General features: G+C 38.7%; 1 protein-coding gene across 1 annotated transcript; it reads left to right on the forward strand.

Annotated features, from left to right (window-relative positions):
• On the forward strand, positions 1-23725 carry abcc2 (ATP-binding cassette, sub-family C (CFTR/MRP), member 2). The gene is made up of 33 exons (XM_010782375.1): positions 1-83; positions 2775-3044; positions 4671-4847; positions 5185-5331; positions 5415-5555; positions 5682-5804; positions 5971-6026; positions 6112-6358; positions 6481-6689; positions 7754-7931; positions 8822-9076; positions 9303-9368; positions 10001-10138; positions 10218-10364; positions 10634-10718; positions 10818-10884; positions 11004-11130; positions 11720-11896; positions 12476-12643; positions 13063-13264; positions 14204-14339; positions 14580-14682; positions 14779-14998; positions 16725-16879; positions 17303-17458; positions 17567-17766; positions 17874-18000; positions 18117-18218; positions 18903-19046; positions 20397-20555; positions 20639-20805; positions 21202-21396; positions 22592-23725. Exons 2-33 carry the CDS (start codon positions 3000-3002, stop codon positions 22719-22721), a joined length of 4749 nt encoding a protein of 1582 aa, XP_010780677.1. The 5' UTR covers positions 1-83; positions 2775-2999; the 3' UTR covers positions 22722-23725.
• The last annotated feature ends 1438 nt before the right edge of the window (positions 23726-25163 follow it).

Here is a 25163-nt window from a genome sequence, read left to right on the forward strand (position 1 = left end):
AGACTCCGGGTGACAGCTGCAAATCACACCCCATATGCAGCAGCAGCAGAGAGCAGCGACTGAGCTATTCCCAGCATCTGAAGGTGACGTCCGTTACCCTTCGGAACATTTTGTCCTTGTATTGATTTAAGTAAATGCATGTAATACACACTATTAAAAACGGCGTGTTTGTATTCCTACCGTTTAACGGACGGTCGCCTTTTCATGCCGTTTCGTTATAGCCAACACACTACACAGTGACAGTGCTAGCTAGGTGATCGATAATTTTTATTTTGTTAGCTAAGCAGTTTAAAATATACTTAGGTTACCCTTACATGTCAAAGCAATGAATTAACAAATTTAAACAAGTTACATCCCGAATGTTTACCGCATAGACTATAAATAGATGTGCACTATCAAACTGAGAAATTACAATTTGAGTCTGAACTCAAAGATTTTTATTTTTCTGATTTAATTTAAGTTTATTGAATTTCTAAATGCCCAGACAGTGTAATGTATTACGAGGATGTTGACCAGTGCTTCACATATTGACTTTTGCAGGCCAGAGTACCTGGAGTTGTTCGACTAAAAATGAAAAGAAAAGGGAATATTGCTTATCTTTTTAGCACAAAAGGCCAGAGAACTGAAAATGAGGACGAGAGAGGGAAATGAAAAAGGAAAGGAGAGTACACTGGAGAGACCAGGAGGGTCAGAACATAAGAAGGCCACTGATTCTGAAGGAGATGAAGATATGGATAGAGAGGAAGTGGATGTGAGAAATGAAAAAGAGGGTTCAGACCGATATATACAGTCTATGGTTCAGACCATAGACTGTATAAGGTTCAGACTCAGAAAGAGGGACAGAGGCAGGAAGTGAGAAGGAGGCTGAGGCAGAGGGCAGGGAGGCAGTTAGGTGGACCACATGGTATGTTTTTATTCCCCATCCATTACAGTTTCATAGCAAGGCATGTCACTCACATACAACGTCATGTAAAATAATATGTTAATTTCTACTTTCTGTTTTATGTGTTATATAGGATTATTTGTGTAAAGATTTGCAAATGCATTTTATTGTATTAGTGATTATGATCAAACCAAAGATATAAAACAAATGCTATGGGTACTACTTGTATTTTGCCTGCCGTTTTATATTTTCTTTCGAGAAATTATTGTAATTCTTGTATTATTTTCATTTTGCTGAAACTTTTATGTTTTAAAATATGCACAGTCTTGTTTTGTTTGATCACTGGGCATGTTACTTTTGTGATACTATAACAATACATAGTTTAAATGTACATTTGTGTTTTAATGTTTTGTGGTGGATTCATCGATCCTCCCATGCCCTCCTGCCAAAACCTCTTGCCACCCCATGTAAAATTATCTAGTTCCGCCACTGATACTAGTATACTGCTCCCATCTTTTGAACCGACTGTTTACATTGGAAACAACCTTATTATCATGTCATTGTTTGTTAAATAACCATAGCTTAAGATGTTTTAACTCTCAATTTAGCATTGATTAATGATCGTTTTTCAAATGTTACTCATGTTTATTATTTTTGTAAAATACCAAATTGCATAATTGTTGTCTTCTAAGTATTTCTTCATCTTCAAGCTTTGTTCATCAGTGGGCCTTTCCCTGAACAAAACTTCTCCCAGCCTTGGCTAAAGTCCCTTTGAATAAGCTGCACTTCAGTAATGCACAGCAAACATTTGGACTGATCTGACTCCAATAGCTGATTATTACACAATGTCATGCATTAGCACCATAGTTGTAAATCAACTTCAGCACAGTCATTGCTCCTTGTGATGTGTGGGATATCTTCCCTCGTCACATGGCTATCCTTGGGACTAAGCACACAATGAGTCAGCTATATTATAACCATCTAGTGTTATCAAACATTTAATCATTAACCAAGACATTGTCAGTAATCTGTTTTTAGGATCATCACAGTCAGTGAAATACGTTGAACACACAATCTTTGGTAAAGGTACTAATAAAAATGTCATTTCCAGCAATCTAAATTATTTACTTTACTGCACAATACTTCTTAACTTTAGAGTACTTGTGTCGTGCTGAGTATCAAGGTGACGATTTTGTATTTTAGGGATGTTTATCAAAATGTTAGTTTGTTAGAAATGTACATTCTAAAGCTTAGAGTGATTAGAGGCTGGAGGACAGGCACATGTGGTTTTAGCTTCAACAACGCAATACTGTTACATTTGATTCATGTGATTATCCTTCTTATTCCACTCATAGGCCAGAGACTCACACATGCACACCATCAGCAATACTCTTGGTTTTCGGTGTTTTTTGTTTAACTGGTGTCTGGTAGCAATTTACCTCTGGAATTTTCTTTCAAAAAAACAGCCCAACATTTACAGCGCAAAAAGAAAACCAAGATCTTTCGCACAGAACCACAAAAGTTTTGCTGGCTTTTTAAAAATCATGATGGCCTTTAACTAATATGATGTGACCTGAAAAACTGTCCTTCCAGAGAAAGTGAAGGCATGCAGAGAATAAAGTGGAAACACAACAGGAAAAGGAGTCTAATGAGCTCCCTCCCTCCCCTTTCCTAAACACACTTCCTTTTTTGGTGGTCCATCCCCCTTACACAAGGAAAACAGAACAGAAATACTTGTGTAATACTTTTTTTCTCTCTTACATACAGTCTTTTGCCTGAAATGTTGAACTTTAGACACATCTGAATGTAGAAGTGTCTGGGTTCTGGAGCAAAGCAACATTAACTGAATGAATTTGACTGCAGTTGTTTAGTTTTCGTATATACTCAACAGGAGGATTGCATGTGTGGACTTGTTGCTGACATCAAAGAAGGCAGCGTGGACTGCTGGAGGACAACCATCAAAGCTCAAAGTCCCTCTCAGTCACGTCCTGGAATTGTCTCTGGAGTGTAGGCGGACGGGGGAGAGAGAAGGAGGGTTTGAGTGTGGCAGCAGGGGAGAAGAAGGCAAGAAGCATCTGGTTCTCCACTTCAGGAACCAAAGCCTGTAGTGGGGAGCATGTGTGCTGCAATTCTGGAGGAGTACTGCGGCTCGGTCTTCTGGGTGAGTTCAACAGCCTGGGTTAATGCTGCTGACGGCAGACAGTGTGGGTTAAAGGGAAATGATTTCATTGTGGCCTCCAGTTGACTTGAATAACTTGTAAAATGTTCACACATATAATCAATAACTTAAATGTATTGACAATAACACTTGCTTAAATACAATATCACAGCGATACATACAAACGTTTCAGTGACGTTCTGAAATGTTCTTTTCGGTTTGGGAAAATGTCAGTCATAAATCTTGCTTACACACTCAAAAAAATGTGCTTTATTAGCTACATGTTGTTTATTTAATGTAGTTGTGTCAATCCATATTTCCTAAAACTACTACCTCGAAACATTTTATTCATTTTCACCCCTGTACACAGTGAGTTCATTCAACATGTGACAGGCCAATAATGATTCTTAGGTAAGGGATGACTCGGCATGTCTGTTAACAGCACATGTTTATGAGCTATGACTCAAATCTTTATGTTCATAAAACATATTTATAGTACTATTTTGCTTTAAGCTGTTTAACAGGATTGATTTTCTGCATTTTGTCAGTCTTTCCAGAAAAATATCTTTGCGTTTGTCAGTGTTTTCAGACAAAAGGCATTGTTTATTGTTTATTTACAGATCACCATGCACATGGGTGTGCCTCCAGTCTTTCTTAGGTATGAACACAGAAATACGATAGAGCCAGCTCCACAAAGAAAATAATTAAGGATGAAGTAGTAACATTCTTATCAGGACAATTACACATCAAAACAAAAAGAGGAGAGACTTAACAATAATAAAGTGATGCAAAAGCAAGCAAACCAAACATTTAAACGTATTAAAGATTCAAAGATGTTACAAATAGCAAAGTGTGCCTGTGTGTTTGCCATATTAAAATAACAAACATTCAAACATACATGAAGGATTATTTACTTATTCTGTTATTTGGCAAGATATTCCTTTTTAGAGGTATTCTTTTGACAAATGCTACATGCTATGTTACAAATAAAGCCATTTTGTGTTTTCTTCATCACGTTTTATAGATTAAAATGTTAAACAAAACATTAAAAAACATCTATCTTATTGTGTAAATGTAAATATTTAATTTCCCTCACGAGTAATTGTTAAATCCATTTAACCAATGAAATAGAATGATTTATATAAACTTTTCACGTAATCTCACAATTTATACATGTATACTTATTTTCACTAATAAATACATTCCATCCAGAAAGCCTGCATTTCAAGTGATTGAAATGCTTATGAATTATTTAAAAGCATTCAAAAAGCTTTGACACACTACACTTTTCTAATTTGTGTTAGTACCTTTTGCTCTTAAAGTATTGTTCAGCCCATTTCACTCGACGTTGCTGTAAATCCATTAGCACTCATCTCATAATTGCTCTCTTCTACGGAAGTGAAGATAAGTCGACTCATTCCCATTCAGCCATAACCTTAGGGACTTAGGGTTTACTCAATTATGAATAACTGATTTCTAATCAGGGAGGTGTGACCCTGCACTGAGTGAGCTCCAGTGCTAGTAAGCTTTGTGTCTGTGCTCATCTCTGAGGTAAGGAGAGCTCTGTCACTCAGTTACCAGTTATCCTTGTGTGATGGAAGTGTGTGTGTCTTTGTGTGTGCACCTCAGAATGCTTCATATCTGAACAGAGAAGACCCAGACCTCCCATTATGTTTCGAGCAAACGGTGCTGGTCTGGATCCCCCTGGGCTTCCTGTGGCTCTGCGCCCCGCGACACCTGGCGTCTCTCTGCAGCAGGAAGCAAGTCACCAAAAAACATCTGTCTAAACTCTACATCTGCAAACAGGTAAAGCACGCAACCAAACATGCCACTCCAGTCATAATGTGATGCTGACAGAGAAAATGAAGAAGCAGACAGAGAAAAAGAAGAAGCCGATAGAGAAAAAGAAGAAGCCGATAGAGAAAAAGAAGAAGCCTTTTTATATATTTTATGCACCACTAGCAATATCATATTTTATATCTTGAAAGACATCTTTTTATAGATTAAAAATACTGGAAGAAGATTTTGTTTATTAGGGCACTAGATAAAAAAAGAAACTTGGAACATTTAATGTTTTTTTCATACAGAAAAGTTCAATTACAGTTAAAATAATGTGGACTTTGATGTGCTTTCCTCCCCTCAGCTTGTGGTCTCTCTGTTGTTCCTGACGGCCATCGCAGCCCTGGCCGTGACACTAGGACAGGATTATGGTCCAAGCGCAGACCCACCTTCAACAGTGAAAAACGCTGGTGTATACTACGTTAACCCCATCCTATACGCGGTGACATGGGTAAATATTGGATTCGTATTGATTGATATATTTTCTCTGGTATTAAAGATGGAAAGATGACATGTTCTTTTGTCTTTTCTCAGATACTTCTGCTGTTGTGCCAGGAAGGAGTCAGGCGGAGGGAAGGAGCAGTAGACTCGGCCACTCTCTTCGTTTTCTGGTTGTTCCTGGTTCTGTGTGATGTCTTTCCTTTCCAGACCCTCCTACGAGAGGCGCTCCGGCTGGTACGAGACATAGTTCAGAGCAAGACTTTTAGCCAGAAAATAAGTCGGTGTCAGTGCGCAATCCCTGGATTTGATGCAGCTCTCTGTATTTGTAACATCTTTGTTATACTCATTTTTGACCAACAGGGCGAAATCAGTGATGTCCCTCGTTTCTGCCTGTTCTACATTTCCTTTGGATTGGAGTTGATTGCACTCATTCTCTCTGCTGTGGCTGATATCGCTCCAGAAGACAAGGAGCTTTTCAAAAAGGTACCATTTCACCCAGATGGAGACATTTTCGTTATGTAACCGTTTTTATTTTTATTTTAAACTGCGAGTTACAAAAGAATGTAAGAAATATATTACACTGAACACCAATCACCTCAGCACTATGTGAATGTAAAGTGTGTGCATGCTGTTATGTTTTTATCTACAGAATCCAGAGGCAGGGGCAGCATTTTTGAGCAGAATTACTTTCAACTGGTTGAACAGGTAAATTAAAAGTAGCCCTCGTAACAATCCAAGCAAAAATCCACACACATACGCCTCAATGATCAATTTGTCCTTGTTCCTTCAGTATGATGTTCAAGGGGAACAGGCAGCCCTTGGTACAGGAGGACTTGTGGGAGCTGCAGGAGGAAGATAGCACAGCTACCATCAACGATCGCTTTCAGTTTTTCATGAAGTCAGAGTTGGCTGCAGCTCGGGTCCGGTTGGAAAAAAAGTTGAAGAAAAAACAGGATAGCAAAGCAAAGGGAGCCACCTTTCAAAATCCCATGGTCAACGGACTGGCCAATGGCGTCAGTCAGGACGTGCTGATGATGGTAAGAGCGCAGTACATTTATCCTGCACTTTAAAAATGTGTGTTATTACTAGCGTCATTGATTCTCTGTCAGCGCCCCACGTTCATTTTTGAAGTTCATGTTCAAAAAACACTTTTCTTTAGGAGGAAAAGGGAAAGAAAGATGATGGAAAGAAAGATGATGAAAAGAAGAAGAAAAAGAAGGAAAAGGACAAAGAGAAGGAGGAAGTTGATCATCCAAGTTCATGGCTGATTTCCACCATTTACAAGAGCTTCAAAGGTCTTCTGTTTGAATCTGCCTTCTTCAAACTTCTCCAGGACCTACTGGCTTTTGCCAGTCCTCAACTTCTAAAGTAAGTCCAGTTTTGTTGTATTGTTAAAGCTAATTATTTATCTATCAAGATTGGACAGAAGAACCTTGAACCTTCTCAATCACAACAAAGTGTTACTCTTCACTGGTGTTCTTTTTCACCGGGTCACAAATCATTTACTCAGGGTCAATGAACTCTCAATGCTATACCACAGAATATTGAACTGTTGACAAAGTGGGGAGGCACACAGAAAAGGGAGGATAATAATTAAGAATCATTTGTTCATCTTTACAAAGGCGACAAGATTGAACTATATCGTTAAAATCGGTTCTCGGTTCTTGTGAATGTTCTGACCCCTGAGTTTTAAACAGGAGGTCTGCAAGTGGGCTGCTGAATTATTGATTAACGTTTAATTCATACTAAATGTGTTGTGCTCTTGCTACCCATGAATCCTCGTTCAATTAGGTGAGTTAGCTAACTATGATAATAATTTGACTTCAATTCAAATGTGATCACATTTGATGCTGCACACAGCAGGAGTCTGAGAACGTTGAAAAGAATTTGTATCCTCTGAGCTGTGAGACGGATATGTACTGGCTGTCACCTCAACATTACAATACCTCAGCTCACCCTCTCTGCTCCTGACTACTTAATAACTCCCTGCAAAAAATGCTAAGAAATGACTTTGATAGAATTTAATTTCCTTGTTACTTCTTCATATTAGAGATAGCTTTTTGTTACAATTTAAATACTTATGAAGCTGCAACACTACAACATGTTTGGATGCAGTAGCAGTAACCTTATACAGATTTTATGTTTCGGGAATGTTGCCACAGACTCAGTTCATAATACTGAATAATATTGAAATATTGCAATACTTTAGTGAGCTCAAACTTCATTCTTTTACTTCATTCCGTGATAATTTCCCAATTTCGGATCAATAAAGTGAATCTATCTGTTTATTCATCCATCTTTTAAGAGACAGTTAAAGTAAATGACAGTCAGAATAAAGGAAATTATTCAATTTCATGATAGAAAAATAAATCAAAGATCAATTTCGAGTGACTTGAGCTGACCTTTAACTAACTTTTTTATACTTCTCCTAGATTGATGATCTCTTTCACTCAGGACAAATCTAGGTATATCTGGGAGGGGTACCTGTATGCAGTGCTGCTGCTCCTGGTGGCCATCCTGCAGTCTCTGTTCCTGCAGCAGTACTTCCAGCGCTGCTTTGTGCTGGGGATGAAGGTTCGCACGGCCATCATTGCTGCTGTGTACAAAAAGGTAACAACTCATGTGACATTTTTTTACTTTACCTTGCACATTTAAACAAAAAAGGAAATTACCACGGCAGTTAACAATATAAAAAATATATTCAGGGTTCTTACGGTCATTAAAAACCTGGAAAAGTCATGGAAAATCAAAATGCAAATTCCAGGTCCTGGAAAAGTTATGGAAAACAATATTTTTCCCAAAGTTTTGGAAAAGTCATGGAAATGTAGCTAAAGTTGCATTAAATATAATTTATATTTTAGCTAATCGCCGAAATAGTAATACTATAATGATAATAAATACTGTATCGTATAGTAATGAAACGTAAAATGGCATTTAACTGACGAGGTATTTTGCTGGTGAGAGATTTTAGTTGCTTTATTTGATTTGTTTTAGATAGGCACAACATGTTTCAGACCTTATTTTCCTGTTCTACAGTATGTTAAAATAAACAATTTTCAGTGGTACCGCTGAGAAAGAGTAATTTTTTTGGTCATGGAAAATCAGGTAAAGTTCATGGAGAAGTCACGGAAAAGTCATTGAAAATCATTGGCGAAAAAGTGTATGAACCCTGTATATACGTATTAACACATTTGTAACTCAAAAGACTTGTTAGCTGTATGAGCGATAAGTCACTTAAATCAACAAATGAAATGACCTCTATTCATTTCCTAAGCTTTAAAATATCTCATACATTTACAGTAATTATAAGCCTTTTTTTATGCTTCCAACATTTTATAATAGCCCTCAGCTACTATGCCAATATACAATAGCATGAAGTTAAAGAAACATCTTTTGTTATTATTTGCAAACTATTAAAACTTGTAACAAATTGTCCTCTCCTTACTTCCTTTCCACTTCCCTCCCTCCCTACAATCTCCTCTTTATCCCTTTTTTCCAAGGCATTGGTTGTGTCTAATGACACACGTAAAGAGTCTACGGTTGGGGAAACTGTGAACCTGATGTCAGCAGACGCCCAGCGCTTCAACGACGTGACCAACTTTATCCACCTGCTGTGGTCCTGCCCTATGCAGATCCTGTTGTCCATTGTCTTTCTGTGGATCGAGTTAGGACCGTCTGTGTTGGCAGGTCTGGCAGTCATGGTCCTGATGGGGCCCATCAATGGACTGATAGCCAACAAGGCCAGAAAAATCCAGGTCAGCAGAAATGCACACGCATACACGGTTCTCGTGACACCCATTAGAATAAATTGCACGATACATAACTTCAATTGTAGATCTACTTTTTCACAAAGTCAAAGATTTTTCCAAGAAATGTGAGGCAGCTTTGAGAAACTCCAAGAGAGATCTAAAGTAAATGTAATGCATCGTTATAACATGAAGTTAACAGTGCACATGATAATTAACCATCTTTTCTTTTCAGATAAAGAGCATGAAGTTCAAAGACAAGAGACTGAAAATCATGAATGAAATACTCAATGGAATGAAGGTGAGTAAATAGCCCATCATCAACAATGTGAGGGGAATTGTTTTGGAGCATTGATTGGAAAACAAGGAAGCTCAAACCGATCTGACGTCTGACAAACTGAAGGTTTAATTAAAAGCTTGGCAAAGGAGAAACAGAAGAAGAACAATACAATCTATTTTTAAGTACAGCCATTTTCTTTCCCTATTTATCTAAAACTGAGCCATTTCCATGACTTCTCAATTCGTAATCAAAACAAGCCATTGAATCATCACTGGCTCCAACTTTCTGTCTCATTTAGCTGGCATACCAGCGGACACCAGTCTCAGACAGTTTGTCTTTTAATAGGAAATTGGCATTCTTTTATTCTTTACAATTAGGAATCAATTCTGCTCCCTTTTTTGTTTTAAAATGTTTCATGCGGATTTGCTGATTAGGGGGAGTCTTAGTGAGTCCTACCTCAGATGAAAAGATTGTCAGCCTCCTGATTGTTAGTCTGCAGTGCCGTCTTTTATACTGCATCCCCACATGTAGTTTATTGACATTCACTCATAGCGTATAAATGCTGTCCCTCTGTTTCCACACCCTTCCTTTTCTTTTGCTTTCCACAATACCCGCTACTTCCTTGTTCCCCTCTTCATTTAATCTCTCACCAGATTCTGAAGCTGTATGCATGGGAGCCATCCTTCCAGACACAGGTGGAGGACATTAGGGAGAAGGAACTTAAAGTCATGAAGAAGTTTGCCTACCTGTCGTCTATCTCCGTCTTTGTGTTCAACACTGCTCCGGCTTTGGTAAGTCCCTTTAAGGTAGCCTTGCCAATAGATGGGTTAACGATGGTTTTTGCAAATCTCACACTTCCTGTTTCTGCAGGTTTCTCTGGCCACATTTGCAGTGTTTGTACGGGTGAGCCCAAGCAACATTTTGACTGCGGAGAAAGCTTTCACCTCCATCTCGCTTTTCAACCTCCTCCGATTTCCCCTGGCCATGCTGCCCATGCTCATCGCTGCCATTGTGCAAGTAAGGGAACATCACACATGGTACACACACACACACACACACACACACACACACACACACACACACACACACACACACACACACACACACACACACACACACATGGTACACACACACATGGTACACACACACATGGTACACACACACACACACACACACACACACACACACACACACACACACACACACACACACACACACACACACACACACACACACACACACACACCAAAGCTGGAAGCCCACTAACTTGTTCTTTGGCCTTTCAGATGACAGTGTCTAAAAAGCGTCTGGAGAAGTTCCTGGGAGGCGAGGACCTTAAAACTGATGTTGTGCTCCATGACCCCAGTTTCAGTATGTTCACAATCAGCATTTACACATGTTCCTCAGATCCATTTACACTCCTATCTGTCAGTCTTTTCATGTGTCTATGCATCTCTGTTCATCTTTTAGACACTGCTGTTAGTATACAAGATGGCTCCTTTGCTTGGGAAAGACAATCTGAGCCACTGCTGAAAAAGTACGTCTGTTGTGTCAAACAAAAAAATAAAAAATGTAGATATTACGCTATATGGCTGAAAGATATTGTGTCTGTTGCTTCTGTATGTTGAACATCATTTTCCTTTGTGCGTTTGCCAGTGTTTCCTTAGATATTAAGCCAGGTCGGTTGGTGGCAGTAGTGGGAGCTGTGGGTTCAGGAAAGTCTTCTCTCATGTCAGCCCTCCTGGGAGAGATGCACACCACCAAGGGCTTCATTAACATTCAGGTGACATTTATTTCTGTCTTCACATCCGTCTAACAAAAGTAGTGCGTTCTTAATTAACCCTGATTATAATTGAACATTGACTCATCATCAAATATTCAGGACATTCTGTTTGTTTGTTTGTTTTTTACAAGAAACAGAACAATACACTACAAGAAAGATGCTCATGCACAAACAAACAAAAATGTCTCCTGATGGATTCTGTATATTATGAATTTACTCTTATGATTAACCCAACAGCACAATAGTAGATACAAGCATGTAGGATTAGAATACAACAAGCATCAAAGGCTCATATCAACTATGGTTCTCCAACATATAACGTAAAAAAAAACATTAAACCATTACAGCACTCGAGAAAACACAAAGATATCATGGCAAAGTCCCACAGCCTATGTTGCAAGCTCTCCTATCGCACTTCAGACTATAAGCTACTTAGAAATCCTCTCTTCAAACCTGGAAAGATGTACTCCATATTAGACCTAATGGATTTCAGTCGTACAGCAGCAGCATAAAGACGTGTACTTAGCCGTCAGACAACAGTGCAGTTAAAAGGGAGTCTGTGCCTGACTATTTCTGTGACTATCTCCAGGGTTCTCTAGCCTTTGTGCCACAGCAGGCCTGGATCCAAAATGCGACTCTGAAAGACAACGTCCTGTTTGGCTCTGAACATGACAAGACCAGGTTCCAGGAGGTGATAACGGCCTGCGCCCTGGACCCTGACCTGGAGCTGCTGCCTGGTCGTGAACTCACTGAGATTGGAGAGAAAGTAATTATCAAGGACTCGAAAAATGGGATGTTTGATGTGTTTTGATGTTTAGTGAGAAACACAATCATATTGAACAAGTGTCAGTAGGTCACAGTGGCCACAACACCAGTGAAGTAATGCCACTTCCTTTTGACAAGAATATCAAGACCAAAACTATTGACAATGTATTTTTATCAATGAATATACTGAATAGATCGCCCTTCACTACATGAGCACTTTGTGTTTTCACATTTTTTCATAGAACTGATGATCTGAGTCGTATTAGTTTCCATGCAACATTACATCAATGACACACATAATGTTCTAAAATAAAAACAAATAGAAAGAAAAAGAAGATATACTGTAGCTCATTTTAAGATAATTTAAGATAAGCACAATATGATCCCTTAAACCTAAAACTGTGCTCCTCTCCTCTCCTCTCCTCACCTCTCCTCTCCTCTCTTCTCCTCACCTCTCCTCTCTTCTCTTCTCCTCTCCTCTCCTCCTCTCTTCTCCTCTCCTCTCCTCTCCTCTCCTCTCCTCTCCTCTCCTCCTCTCTTCTCCTCTCCTCTCCTCTCCTCTCCTCTCCTCTCCTCTCAGGGCATTAATCTCTCAGGTGGTCAGAAGCAGCGTGTGAGCTTGGCCAGGGCAGCTTACAGTCAGGCTGATATTTATTTATTAGATGATCCCTTGTCTGCTGTGGACTCTCATGTAGGAAAGCATCTCTTTCATCAAGTGATTGGACCCAATGGACTCCTAAAAGACAAGGTTTGTGCTAAGCCTACATTTATGCGTTAGTCAGTAATTATTGTTTTACCTTTATGATAACTTTTCTTTGAATTTTAAACTGTACTGTAGCTATTGATATATACAGTATATGAAGCTTTTATTATAATAAGATATACTAAAACATGTACAGTAAATGGGTTAAGCTTTGGTTTGCTTTTAGACAACACTCAACCCTTTTATATCTGGAATTAATTTCTGTTGTGTTGAGTTGACAGCCCTTCAGGGAGAAAGGTCAACTTCAATATAAGTCAAAGTAACATGTGACATATATAGGTATTATATAAATGCGGAAAGGGAATATACAGGCATTTTATAGAACATTTATTTTTCCATTTCTTTACTGTTTGAAATTAATATTGATGTCACAGTTGAGGCCAAGTGTTTCTTCACTTTTACAGACTCGCATCCTGGTGACTCATGGAGTGAGCTTCCTGCCATATGTAGATGAAATAGTGGTGTTGGTGGATGGAGTGGTATCCGAGGTTGGGTCCTATAAAAGCCTTCGTGCCAGCAGGGGAGCGTTTTCTGAATTTCTAGACACATATGCGAAAGAGCAAAGAAATCGGACCACTTCAGAGCCAGGTACCACTTCAGAGCCAGGTAATCACAGCCTTCTTCTAACTGCATTTTTGATGTAAGAACAACAAAATACTCCTATTTTGTTCAGGTTTCTGGTAGAATGAGCAGAGGGAGGCTCTGGGGATGGGAACATTATTCAAAACAAACAGCCATAGCTAAGAAACTGGTCTTAGGACAGCATATACAGTTGGTGTCTCTGCTCTACCATTGTTTTAGCTGACAGCAAAAGTATTTAGTAAATCCACTGATACTTTGTGTAGTAACCCTGATTTTGATTTTGTTAGTTTGTTTGGGCTTTTTGTAATAAACGTTGTATTATGCATTTCATTTGTTCATGTCAATTATCGTAATTTGTTGTGTTTGAGTTGTTGCACAACGCTAAACAATTACTACCCGCATTTAAATATAACCCCGGCATTGTAAAATATTTTCTTACTATACCGGAGTGAGCTATGATATACAATTATTATTATTTGTATTACCTGGGCGCCTCCCTAGGGAGGTGTTCCAGGCACGTCCAGCTGGGAAGAGACCAAGGGGTAGACCTAGGACCAGGTGGAGGGATTATATCTCTTCTCTGGCCTGGGAGCGCCTTGGGATCCCCCAGTCAGAGCTGGTTGATGTGGCCAGGGAAAGGAACGTTTGGGGCTCTCTGCTGGAACTGCTACCCCCGCGACCCGACCACGGATAAGCGGGAGAAGATGGATGGATGGATTATTTGTATTACATTATTACTATTGTTGGTTCGAATGAATTGTCAACCGGTAAAAACATCCAGCCCCCTGTTGTACTGTGCGTCATTGTTGATCAGTAGTGTGGGTGCATATAATTGCTGTTATAAACATAATAACCTCTTCTGTTGTGTTTAGCACGAGTATCACAGTTGGTAAAATATCAGCATGTTCTATTTTAAGCCTCACTAATGACACTATGTATGCTATTGTGAACATATGTATTTAGGTGGTTTCGAGGAGACTGTAGACTTGGAGCTCATACCTGAAACTGAAGATCTTCAACCCGACTCTCCTTTGGAGGACACGGTTTCTCTTACACTGAAGAGAGAAAACAGTATCCGCCGCAGCAAGCGCATTGGCAGGTTAGAACACCATGAAGTGCTGGGTAACAACATCGAAAAACAGTGTGTGCCTGTTTGTGAGTGTGTGAGGATTAATGTAGGGGCAGTGGGTTTCTCGTTGGGGGCAACTGACCTCTGTAAAAAAACCTAATATAGCATCTCTTGCTTTCATGCACAGCATAAAAGATCAACATTTTAAGCTTCTACCAACTATATTTTCATCCTGGAATATAATGTGGTCTTTTTCCATATTTTTTCTAGTGTCAGACTAAGAAGACAAAGCTCTGTAAAAGAACCTGAAATAGCCGACAAATCAAACAAAGGCCAGAGACTAATTGAGAAGGAAACTATGGAAACAGGACAGGTAATATATACGTTTTCTGTCTCGTTCTTTTTCCAACACCACAAATGGACATATTAAGAACCCTTTTTCTGAGCCTTTGTCCTCTCTTTTAACCAGGTCAAGTTCTCAGTATTCCTCCAGTACCTGCGTGCCATGGGCTGGGGATATACCGTCATCGTCTTCCTGGTTTACTTATTACAGAACATTGCTTTCATTGGTCAAAACTTGTGGCTGAGTGACTGGACCAATGACGCAGTGGACTACTACAACATGACATACCCGAGTTGGAAGAGGGACACCAGGGTGGGAGTGTTTGGAGTTCTGGGAGTGGCTCAAGGTAACTGACAGTCCTGATGACACAGGCTCCGCCCTCTACTCTTTGGTAATACTTTTCACTTAGGCGAGAGCTGCTGACTCCCTTATATACTGAGTCGCTAACGCACACAGTCTGGTAGGCTCGTCTTGATTGGCCAGTTACCTTTATGTAATGCCAATTCCGTGCCTGCGGGTAATTGGTGAATATTATTACCCAAACAGTCCAATAGAACTCTGTTCATATAGAACTAGGGTTGCAATACATAACCATCGTTAAACACATTTTCTTTATTATGCAAATATGTTCAGATCCATGTCAGTTAGCTTCTTAAAATGAATTAGTAGCATTAAAAAACTCTCCACACATTGAGTTTCTACATTTCTAACACAATGTATTCAAAGAATAGATGGGAAGTCAGTTCCTTCACTTTTTATTCTTCACTATGGAGCAAGAGCCAGGACTTTATTAGCTCAGCTTTTATGCTGAACACATGTGATATGGGGTCAATGGTAGAGATTGGACATTGTTTTTTAGGACCTGCGGCTGTTTACATCACCTGACAACTCAAGAGAGTTGTATGAGAGATACGAGAAGTTAATCATTTGAGTTTGGAAATAATAGTGGAGCTTAACAGTTACACTACCTATTCAGCTAAACATTAATCTTAACTAAAACCACAACATATGCTTTTTACATTGCAGTTTGTGTACACAATAAAGAAACAAGATACAATAGGGTTATAAGTGAGCTATGGTCATGCTGATATGCCGTACTTATAACACAGACATTGGAAAACGTAAGCCTTTTGTAAGCCTTCCATCCTTTCCATGCAAATTGCCAGATTGTAGTTTAGTTTCGAAAGGAATTTACAGTAAAATATATTTTTCTTCAGAGACAGAACAGAAGAGCTTGAACTAAGAAATGCTGACAGGCATAATCATGCAGAAGTTCATTGTGATTGGGAGCTTTTTCTTCCAATAAACAAACACAGGTTGACATGTTTTGGGTCTAATATTTTGATCATTTTTATTTATAAATGATACAGTATCTTACTCTAATGTTTCACCAGACTGGCTCCCTTAGTAAACTCAGTAAACACAAGCAGGGCTTTTGCATGGCACAAATGGGAATAATATTGATGTCATCTTTTTTTTTTTGGACACATTAAATATACACAACATAATATTACTAAATATTTTTGACAAATGCATTTGGATGCTTTGACACCTTGAGGAGCACAGATGTTGTCCCACCTAGCCCAGTCTCTGGATCATAGACAAGAAAAATATGTGTTTCTAAAATGTTTCTGTATTGTGATATGGATTTGTGAGGGACTGAGGTTGACCTCTTAAGTTTGAAATGTACAAATCTGTGCAAAGAGAAATAACATGTTTTCTAAAAGATTTTGACGTTTTGTTTTTTTATGCTGCTTTCTGTTGGAGAGTGATTAGAATTGCCACCCTCTTAAGAAACAAAGGAAATAGGAAAATAGGAACATTATTTCCAAAATATGAATTGGTCTGTAATTGTTGAAGTGCTCTCTAAGCTGCTCCAAATGTATCCAGTAGAGTGCCACTGCTCTTGGATTTTGGTGATGAAACTTTGATTACCAATCAGATGCAGAGGCAAGAATGAAGCGTTGGATAAGATGATGTTAACACTTCAGAACTATACCTGAACTAATGTGATGCTTCATGTTGGCAACTGTGGATTTTCATGTGTTTGAGGATCTCTTCTTCTGTTGCAGGCTTCTTTGTGTTCTTCAGTACGCTGCTCCTGGCCAAAGCTTCGATCTCTGCATCACGTATCCTGCATTCGAGGCTGCTTAACAACATACTGCGAGTTCCCATGGTATTCTATGACACCACACCCATTGGAAGAGTCGTCAACCGCTTTGCAAAGGTAGGATTTATCATTTACCCTTTTTCATACTTTTTTCATTCTCGTTCTTTTCTTTTTGTTATTCGCTGAGGTCTTTCTACCTACATTTTCTAAACATTGTAATAAGTCTGCATAAAGTCATCCTAAAGCAGTTTTGCTACACAAAATGTCAATCTTCGATTCAGTATTTATGTTCATGCAGATTTTATTCCTCCTTATAAACAAGGACAACATTGATAAACCTGCTCATAAGATCAAATATTAAAGCCTCAAGCTTACTTACATGTTTCCCGAACAGGAAGTATGGCAATTCCACAGGAGTTAATTATAAATTGAGGAACCAGATGAGATTAGATTGCTTTTCATCTGTTTTGGGTCACTTGAAAACACTTTAATATGTTACTTTTAATAAAAGACTAACCTTTCCCTTTGCTTGTTCCAAAGGATATTTTCACAGTGGATGAAGCCATTCCACAGTCCTTCCGCTCCTGGTTAATGTGTGTGCTGGGTGTGTTGGGGACACTGTTTGTCATCTGTCTGGCCACTCCTTTCTTCACCGTCATCATCATTCCTCTGGCCTTGGTCTACTACTTTGTACAGGTAAGCTGAACCTGAACAGTGAACATTAAAGTGAAAATGGCTTTTTCCAATTGTAAAAAGAATCCAACAACACTTCTGTTCATGTTTTTCCTTTCTCTTTTCACCTAGCGTTTCTATGTAGCGTCTTCAAGGCAGCTACGTCGACTGGACTCAGTGTCTCGCTCTCCTATATACTCACACTTTAGTGAGACAGTGTCAGGTCTGTCAGTGATAAGAGCCTACGGCCATCAAGAAAGATTTCTGAACCACAACACAAAAACTATTGATGAAAACCTCAAGAGCGTCTACCCGTGGATAGTGTCGAACAGGTCAAATATTGAAGTCATCAAAGCCAATATCTCACCTATGGGATTTTCAGTATGGTTTAAATGATGATATCATTATATCTCCGTGTGTGTGTTTCTTCACTCTGCAGGTGGCTGGCCATCCGTCTGGAGTTCCTTGGGAACCTGGTGGTGTTTTTCTCCGCTCTGCTTGCAGTATTATCCAGGGACACTCTGGACAGCGGCCTGGTTGGCCTGTCTATATCCTACTCCCTTAATGTCAGTGAATTAGACTCCACTCTTACACTGCAGATGATGATTTAGATTTGAATGCCAGTAATAATTACAAGGTATTTTAATGCTAACAAATTCACATGGCCCTTCTTTCCTTACAGGTGACCCAGACCCTTAACTGGCTCGTAAGGATGACATCAGAGCTGGAAACCAATATTGTGGCCGTGGAGAGAGTGAGTGAATACACCGAGCTGGAGAACGAGGTACGTGGCATCAAGAGCTAAATCTTCGTTCACAAACCGAAAGTGTCTTCACGTGTTAATATAATTCAGGGTTCATACACTTTTTCACCAATGATTTTCAATGACTTTTCCATGACCGTTACCTAATTTTCCATGACCGCTGAAATTACTCTTTCTCAGTGGTACCACTGAATTTTTTTTATTTTGACATGGTAAGCTGGAAAATATGAAACATGTTGTGCCTATCTAAAACAAATCAAATAGTTGGCTTACTAGCTCCCACAGACTAAAGCCACTGTAGACAAGAGGGCGTGATTGTAAAAATCTCTCACCAGCAAAATACCTCGGCAGTTAAATAACATTTTACGTTTCATTACTATACGATACAGTATTTATTATCGTTATAGTATTACTATTTCCGCGATTAGATAAAATATAAACTATATTTGATGCAACTTTGGTTACATTTCCATGACTTTTCCAAAACTTTGGGAAAAATATTGTTTTCCATAACTTTTCCAGGGCCTGGAATTTCCATTTTGAATTTCCATGACTTTTCCATGTTTTTAATGACCGTAGGAACCCTGATCATTGTGTTGTTAATCCTTTTATTCCATATAATCTTTCATAGCTTTGGTTAGGTATAGAGATACGACGACAAAACTAAATTTCTCAGCCTTATAACGTCTGTTTCTTTTTCTACAGGCTAAATGGGTAACTGACACTCGGCCTCCAGAGAAGTGGCCCGAGGCAGGAAGAGTTCAGTTTGAAAACTACAAGGTCCGTTATAGAGCTGGATTGGACCTGGTGCTGCATGGCATCACCTGTGACATCAACAGCATGGAGAAGGTCAGTGTGTGTGTGTGTGTGTGTGTGCGTGCGTGCGTGCGTGTGTGTGTGTGTGTGTGTGTGTGTGTGTGTGCGTGCGTGCAACACATTCCTGAATACATTTTCTGGTGGGTTGCTGTTAGAATTGGTGTTGGAGCTATTTATTGCTTTATATTATCAATTAGTTACACATTTACATGTATTTCCTTGGAGTTATTTGTAATGTATATTTAGTGTAGTTATTGTAGTTAATTCAAATAGTTTATTATGCTTTTATTTTGAAGGAGTTTTTGGCACCTATTGATCATGTACCCAGTATATTGGAGACAGTCGGTGGTGGGGTCAGCGCACCAGTATAGGCATATGTTTTATTTTTTACCCGAGTGGTTCAAGTAAAAGCTTTAGGAAATGCTGCAAAAGAAGAATATGCGAAACCATTGTCCACTGTACCTTTGATGACATTAGATCACGGAAATAAAGCCTAACCAGCCCAAGATTCGCTAGCTGGTGCCTCAGCGGCAGTAATATCTTTTCTGTTTTAGTTCTCTATCATTTGGGCATTACAGTGGGTAAAATGCATTACAATATTATAGTGTGTGAACTATTTTTTCAGGGCAAAATATAAGAAGAATATATCAAATATGTACTCGAGCAATATAAATATAATCATATAAACTACATGTAAACATATATGTTTAGTTAGAGTATGTAGTTGCTGTTTATATTTTTTCAATCAACTGTCACATTAGACCTAGCCCTGACTACTAACTAAAAAGGACAGGTTATATTGTAGCCTCTTTGGAAAAATAGGACAAACATCTGTTTTACAAGCCTCCCATTTGTGCCTTTCATCTTGGCAAGCAATCTGGATGATTCTTTTTGGTCTGGTCTTGTCTCAGCTGCTTTTCTTTGCATTATTTTCAAACTGTATATTTCCCCTGGTTCTTTTTCTTCGAAGTAACCTCTATCTCTCATCCTTCTGGGTTTTCTTGTAGGCAGTGTCAATGCAGACTGCAGCACAAAGCATACACGGATAAGACTTATGACCGAATAGATAATGCTCATCCTCCAAATACACTTTGCCTTGTATCTCTCACTCCTTCAATTTACTGGCATGATTTTCCATCTCTTTTCAAAAGACACTTTCAGTGTTTTGACGCTTGTTCTTTCAAATAATCAGCATAGGCTGCAGTGAGATTTCTAAAAGCACAACGTTATCCTGATTAGCATTATTCCTTTATATAAATATAATTTAAAAAATGCTCTGTTCATCTCACAAATAGGTGTTCTATGATTCCACTGTATAGAACCTAGAAGAAAAGATGTGTCCGTCTTTACGTTTTACCCTATGTGCTGTCTCTCTGCATTCAGATTGGTATAGTGGGTCGCACAGGAGCCGGGAAATCCAGCCTGACCAACTGCCTGTTTAGGATTATTGAAGCTGCTGAAGGTCGTATCCTAATTGATGGTGTGGATGTTTCCACAATAGGCCTGCATGACCTCAGAAATAGCCTAACAATCATACCACAGGTACAACACAACAACAATTACAATTCCACAAACAGAATTGCGTTTTCAATGGTACACTAACTCATCCAACCCTGTGAGCACAGGATCCAGTGTTGTTCTCGGGGACCCTGAGGATGAACCTGGACCCATTTGACAAATTCAGCGATGAGGCGATCTGGAAAGTGTTGGAGCTCTCCCATCTGAAGGACTATGTAGCAGGGCTGCAGGAAGGACTACAGCATGAGGTTGCAGAGGGGGGAGAGAACCTCAGGTGGGCAATGAATGTGTTACTCTTCCACATTATAAATCATTACACATACAGCAAATGAGAAATTCTGTTTTTTTTGTTGTTTCAATTGAAAACATGTTTAGTTTGTGTTGTAAAAATACAGTCAACACACAGATAAATGATTTACAGCTTGACGTGGAGTTGATGATTGGCTGTTTCTAGCTGGCAAACAACAATTCATGCCTAATAAGATGCAGACAATATATTTAATACACTTTTATTCTTTCAAATGATCTACTGTATTAAATATCCATCGCTTCTGTAATTACCCATCGCCCCTAAAGGAATCCCTTATAATTTCATGTAAAAACAAGTGTCTTTTTGTGGTGTATTTTCCTGACTGGTTGAAAACATTTGATCATGTCACTCTCTTGTCAGTGTGGGGCAGAGGCAGCTGCTTTGCCTGGCTCGGGCACTGCTGAGGAAGTCCCGTATCTTGATCCTGGACGAAGCCACGGCAGCTGTTGACCTGGAGACAGACGACCTGATTCAGACGACCATCCGTCAGGAGTTTTCACACTGCACTGTCCTCACCATCGCCCACCGCCTGCAGAGCATCATGGACAGCTCCAGGTGAGTGTCTCCTAGGGTCCGGATGAGGTGTCTCTGCACTCATATCGCTCCGGTTAATGGAAACTCTCTCTCTTTTCCTCCACTCATGTCTTGTTTTTCACATTTAATCCACAATTGGCTTTTAAAGAATATCTATATAGTTTGTTGGTTGACTCCCAATTATACTCCCAAAATACAACAAATGTTCTAAAGAACAAACTGCAAATGCAACATTATCTTTAGTGCGCTTGAAAAAAAACACAACAAAAACATAGAGCATTCATTAGTGTTTTTGATAAAGCAATCCAAACAGTTTCTCTTAGTTAGTTATATGATTTGGATGTTTTCTCTCGATCTCTTTTTCAATTTGTATTTTAGTCCCAAACAATGGCCTAGTCATATTCAGTATTTCATTGGCCAGGTGTTCCAGCAGTTGAGGATGCATTCTCTATTGTTAAAAAAAGCCTGATGGCCACAGCTGTGAGATCCAAGTCCTCCTCTACTGTATGTGCACATCTACATTATAAACAGATAAGCAGACATGAAAGTTCTGCAAGACTTCAAAGTCCCCATGTGGCTTCGCCCAGAGAGCCTTCAGCACCATAGACTCGGGTTAGGGGTGAGAGGTGGTGTAAGAATAGGAATTATTCATTGCATTCGATAGATTGTGGAAATCAGGATATCGTATCTAAGTATTTTGTAACAATACTAAATGCAGTGAAAAAAGGCTTCTTTGTTGAACAGTCTGCAAAAGAGGTTGGAACTGACTTGAATTTGGACAAAATAACGTGTATAACATGGAAGTACTTGGAGTTTTTGGGCAGTGTGTATTTACCATATCGTATGCAATGAAAAAACGTTTACCATTATTATAAGCAGACATTATCCACTAGCTAGCAAGTTAACCGCTGGGGTAAGCAATTTAAAATGTGAGCTGACAAATAGGGTATCTGCAAACCAAGAGTCGATAGTCAACAACACATTTAGAAAATATCTTTTTTGCAATAAAGAATTCATGAAAATCAAATCATGCATGGTGTGGTCTGAAAATGCAACAGACTGATTTACTTTATTGGCTGTACGTTGCTGTGTTCTACTGACTATAATCATTATCTGAAATAAAAAGCGAACCCTCTCTCCTATCCTCATTGCATTGCCTTCACATTTGAGCATGACACAACTCATTTCCAATACTGCCTGTGTTCCCCTCCCACAGAGTAATGGTGCTTGATGCCGGAAAGATTGTGGAATTTGATTCTCCGAGCAACCTGCTTGAAAAACGGGGCAATTTCTATGCCATGGTGAAGGATGCTGGAATAACGACAGAAGACTTCACAAGTCTTTGATTTTGAAATTTGACTTTTAATGTAACTCCATAAATTGCTTATGTTTGATTTTTTTTTCAAAAGCTGGATTGTGCTTTGATATGAAGAAATAGTTTACATTTGTATTTAAAGGGAACAATAGAAATAAATCATATACTGTATGTAAATAATTTTATATGAATAAATAAATATTCTTTCTCACATAACGGGTAATTGTTTTTGATAAATAAAACCACTTCTGTTGTCTGTGTCATAGTGAACACTGTTTAACGGGTCTTAACAGTTCTACATGATGTTTAATACACTTATATGCACTATAGGTGAGAGTAAGATGAGAAGATTGATACTCGCATGTTAAATGAACACATGTGTAAGCCTACACATTGTGGTTTTCTTTTCATCTGGATTCTTTCTTTTGCCTTCTAACAAATGAGTTGTTTTCAACAGAAATAACTACTGCCTGGCTGTAGGTTTATTTTTAGTTGATAGGAATAAGGGTTCAATTTGAAATCTCATCTGATTCCCTCTCATCTGAGATAAATCATTACACAAAATACATTTAAAAAATGATTTAATAATGGTCAAATATGGAAACCACAATGTCTGTTATTTAAACGTATGTTTGTTTGTGTGTCTGTATTTGTAATGCCTACTATTTATTGACATAGATCTTTTCACACCCTCCTCCCATTTAGGGGCATAAAACAGAACCCACAAGGTAAATATGAATTGTCTTACAATGGTTCTTTGTTAAGGCTTACATGTGTCTCAAGGGAATATATGTATGTCTCAAGACTGTCCTTCTAAGTGACAAAAACTAGAATGTGTATGTTTCTGTATTGCAACTGTGTATGTGATGCACCTCTATTTCCTTCAATAGTCTAGTGAAGAACAGATGCGAAAGTGCGCTGGTAATTATACGCATGAAACATCCACAAATGTTCTCTGTTAATCAACAATGCTGGTGGGGGAAACAAGTCGTTCTCTGGAATATCTTGGTTAATAATTAAAAAAAATCTACACAAGCTATCAGACTGTCTTTCCTGTTTAAGCAGCAACTTATTATTATTTAGGAATTTGAATTATCAGCCAACCATTTGACTGTATCGATTGTGGAGAGAGAGGGAACTGTATGGAGTGAGGGAGAGAAGGTGAGGGAGAGAGAGTTACAGAGAGAAAGTGATATTGTCAGAGGGAAGGAGGGAGATGAACACAGCAGGGGGTTTTCTGTATGTGAGAAGAGCTGATGGGCTTCATCCTGCAATATTGACTGAAGGTAAGTCTTGATTTTTATTTATCCAATACACCTTTGAATAGTTGATTAAACTTTACATCAACGCCTCTAGGAAATCTATTTTTTGTGTGCGACTGGCTTTATTTGCGGCGTAACAGGTCGGACAGTGTGTGCTTAGATCTGAATCAGACTCCTGTTTAGGTTGATGAAATCCTTGAGGGATGAATATATTGGCAGGTAATACCATGCACACTGTATGCCTTTCCCTCTCATAATGTTTGCCTTGATATTAACTTTCCCTCTAGATTTCATTCACTGTAGTGACATCATTTGGTCTGAAAATGCAACAGGTGTCTGCATGCTTCAGGATGGCTGATCTTCTTTTGGTATTTTTGTATGCACATTAATGTCTGATGTCGATCTCTTTCACTTAATATGTATTTGGCTATTATTATTTAACTAAGATTGATTTGCTTTGTGTCAATTACCTTTTTTTTTTTATTTAGATGTGCTTACTTTAGGATTTGGGTAAATTTACATTACATTATTTTGTAACCAAGGCTTAAAATCACTGCATGTGTGTAATGTGTACTTTATTAAGATTTTTATTATTATTATTATTATTATACATTTACAATTTTATTTGCATTTTAGAAACATAGTACACCAAAAAGGGGTGAATTAGAATTGTTAATTCTTAAATGTGTCCCTTCTTCTTCTCTTCTCTCAAAGCTTATCCTTGATAAGAGCCCTCTTAAAATGAATAAGATGGTTTGAGAGAGCAACCGGAAAATCAGCCGGTTGAATATTTAAAAAAGCAGATATTGCAGCACTAATCTAAAAGCCTACTCACTAAAAACAATCACCTCCATCCGGAATAATGCCTGCTAATTGAAGCACTATTGTCACTTTCATTCATAATAATGATCTATTTCTCTTTAACAGCTGCATCACCATGAACCTCTCAGATCACATTTCGTCCCTCTTCAGCTGCAATGTCAGCACCGGCGAGCCGCCACAGCTATATATTAGTGTCACTAAAAGGGAGCCGCTGACAATTGCTGTCCCCATGACCATCTTCTACGGCATTATCTTCTTCTTTGGAGTAAGAACAGTCAATATACTCGGCTTACTTCACACACAATCAAATGTTACCTTCTGTGTTGAGTGTGTTGATAAAATACAGCGCTAAGCTAAATTGCAATTCATGCAATGCATGTTGATGCTGA

This window comes from Notothenia coriiceps, unplaced genomic scaffold (genome assembly GCF_000735185.1).
Source record: "Notothenia coriiceps isolate Sejong01 unplaced genomic scaffold, NC01 NC01_scaffold00024667, whole genome shotgun sequence".
In the NCBI taxonomy this organism is placed as follows: Eukaryota; Metazoa; Chordata; class Actinopteri; order Perciformes; family Nototheniidae; genus Notothenia; species Notothenia coriiceps.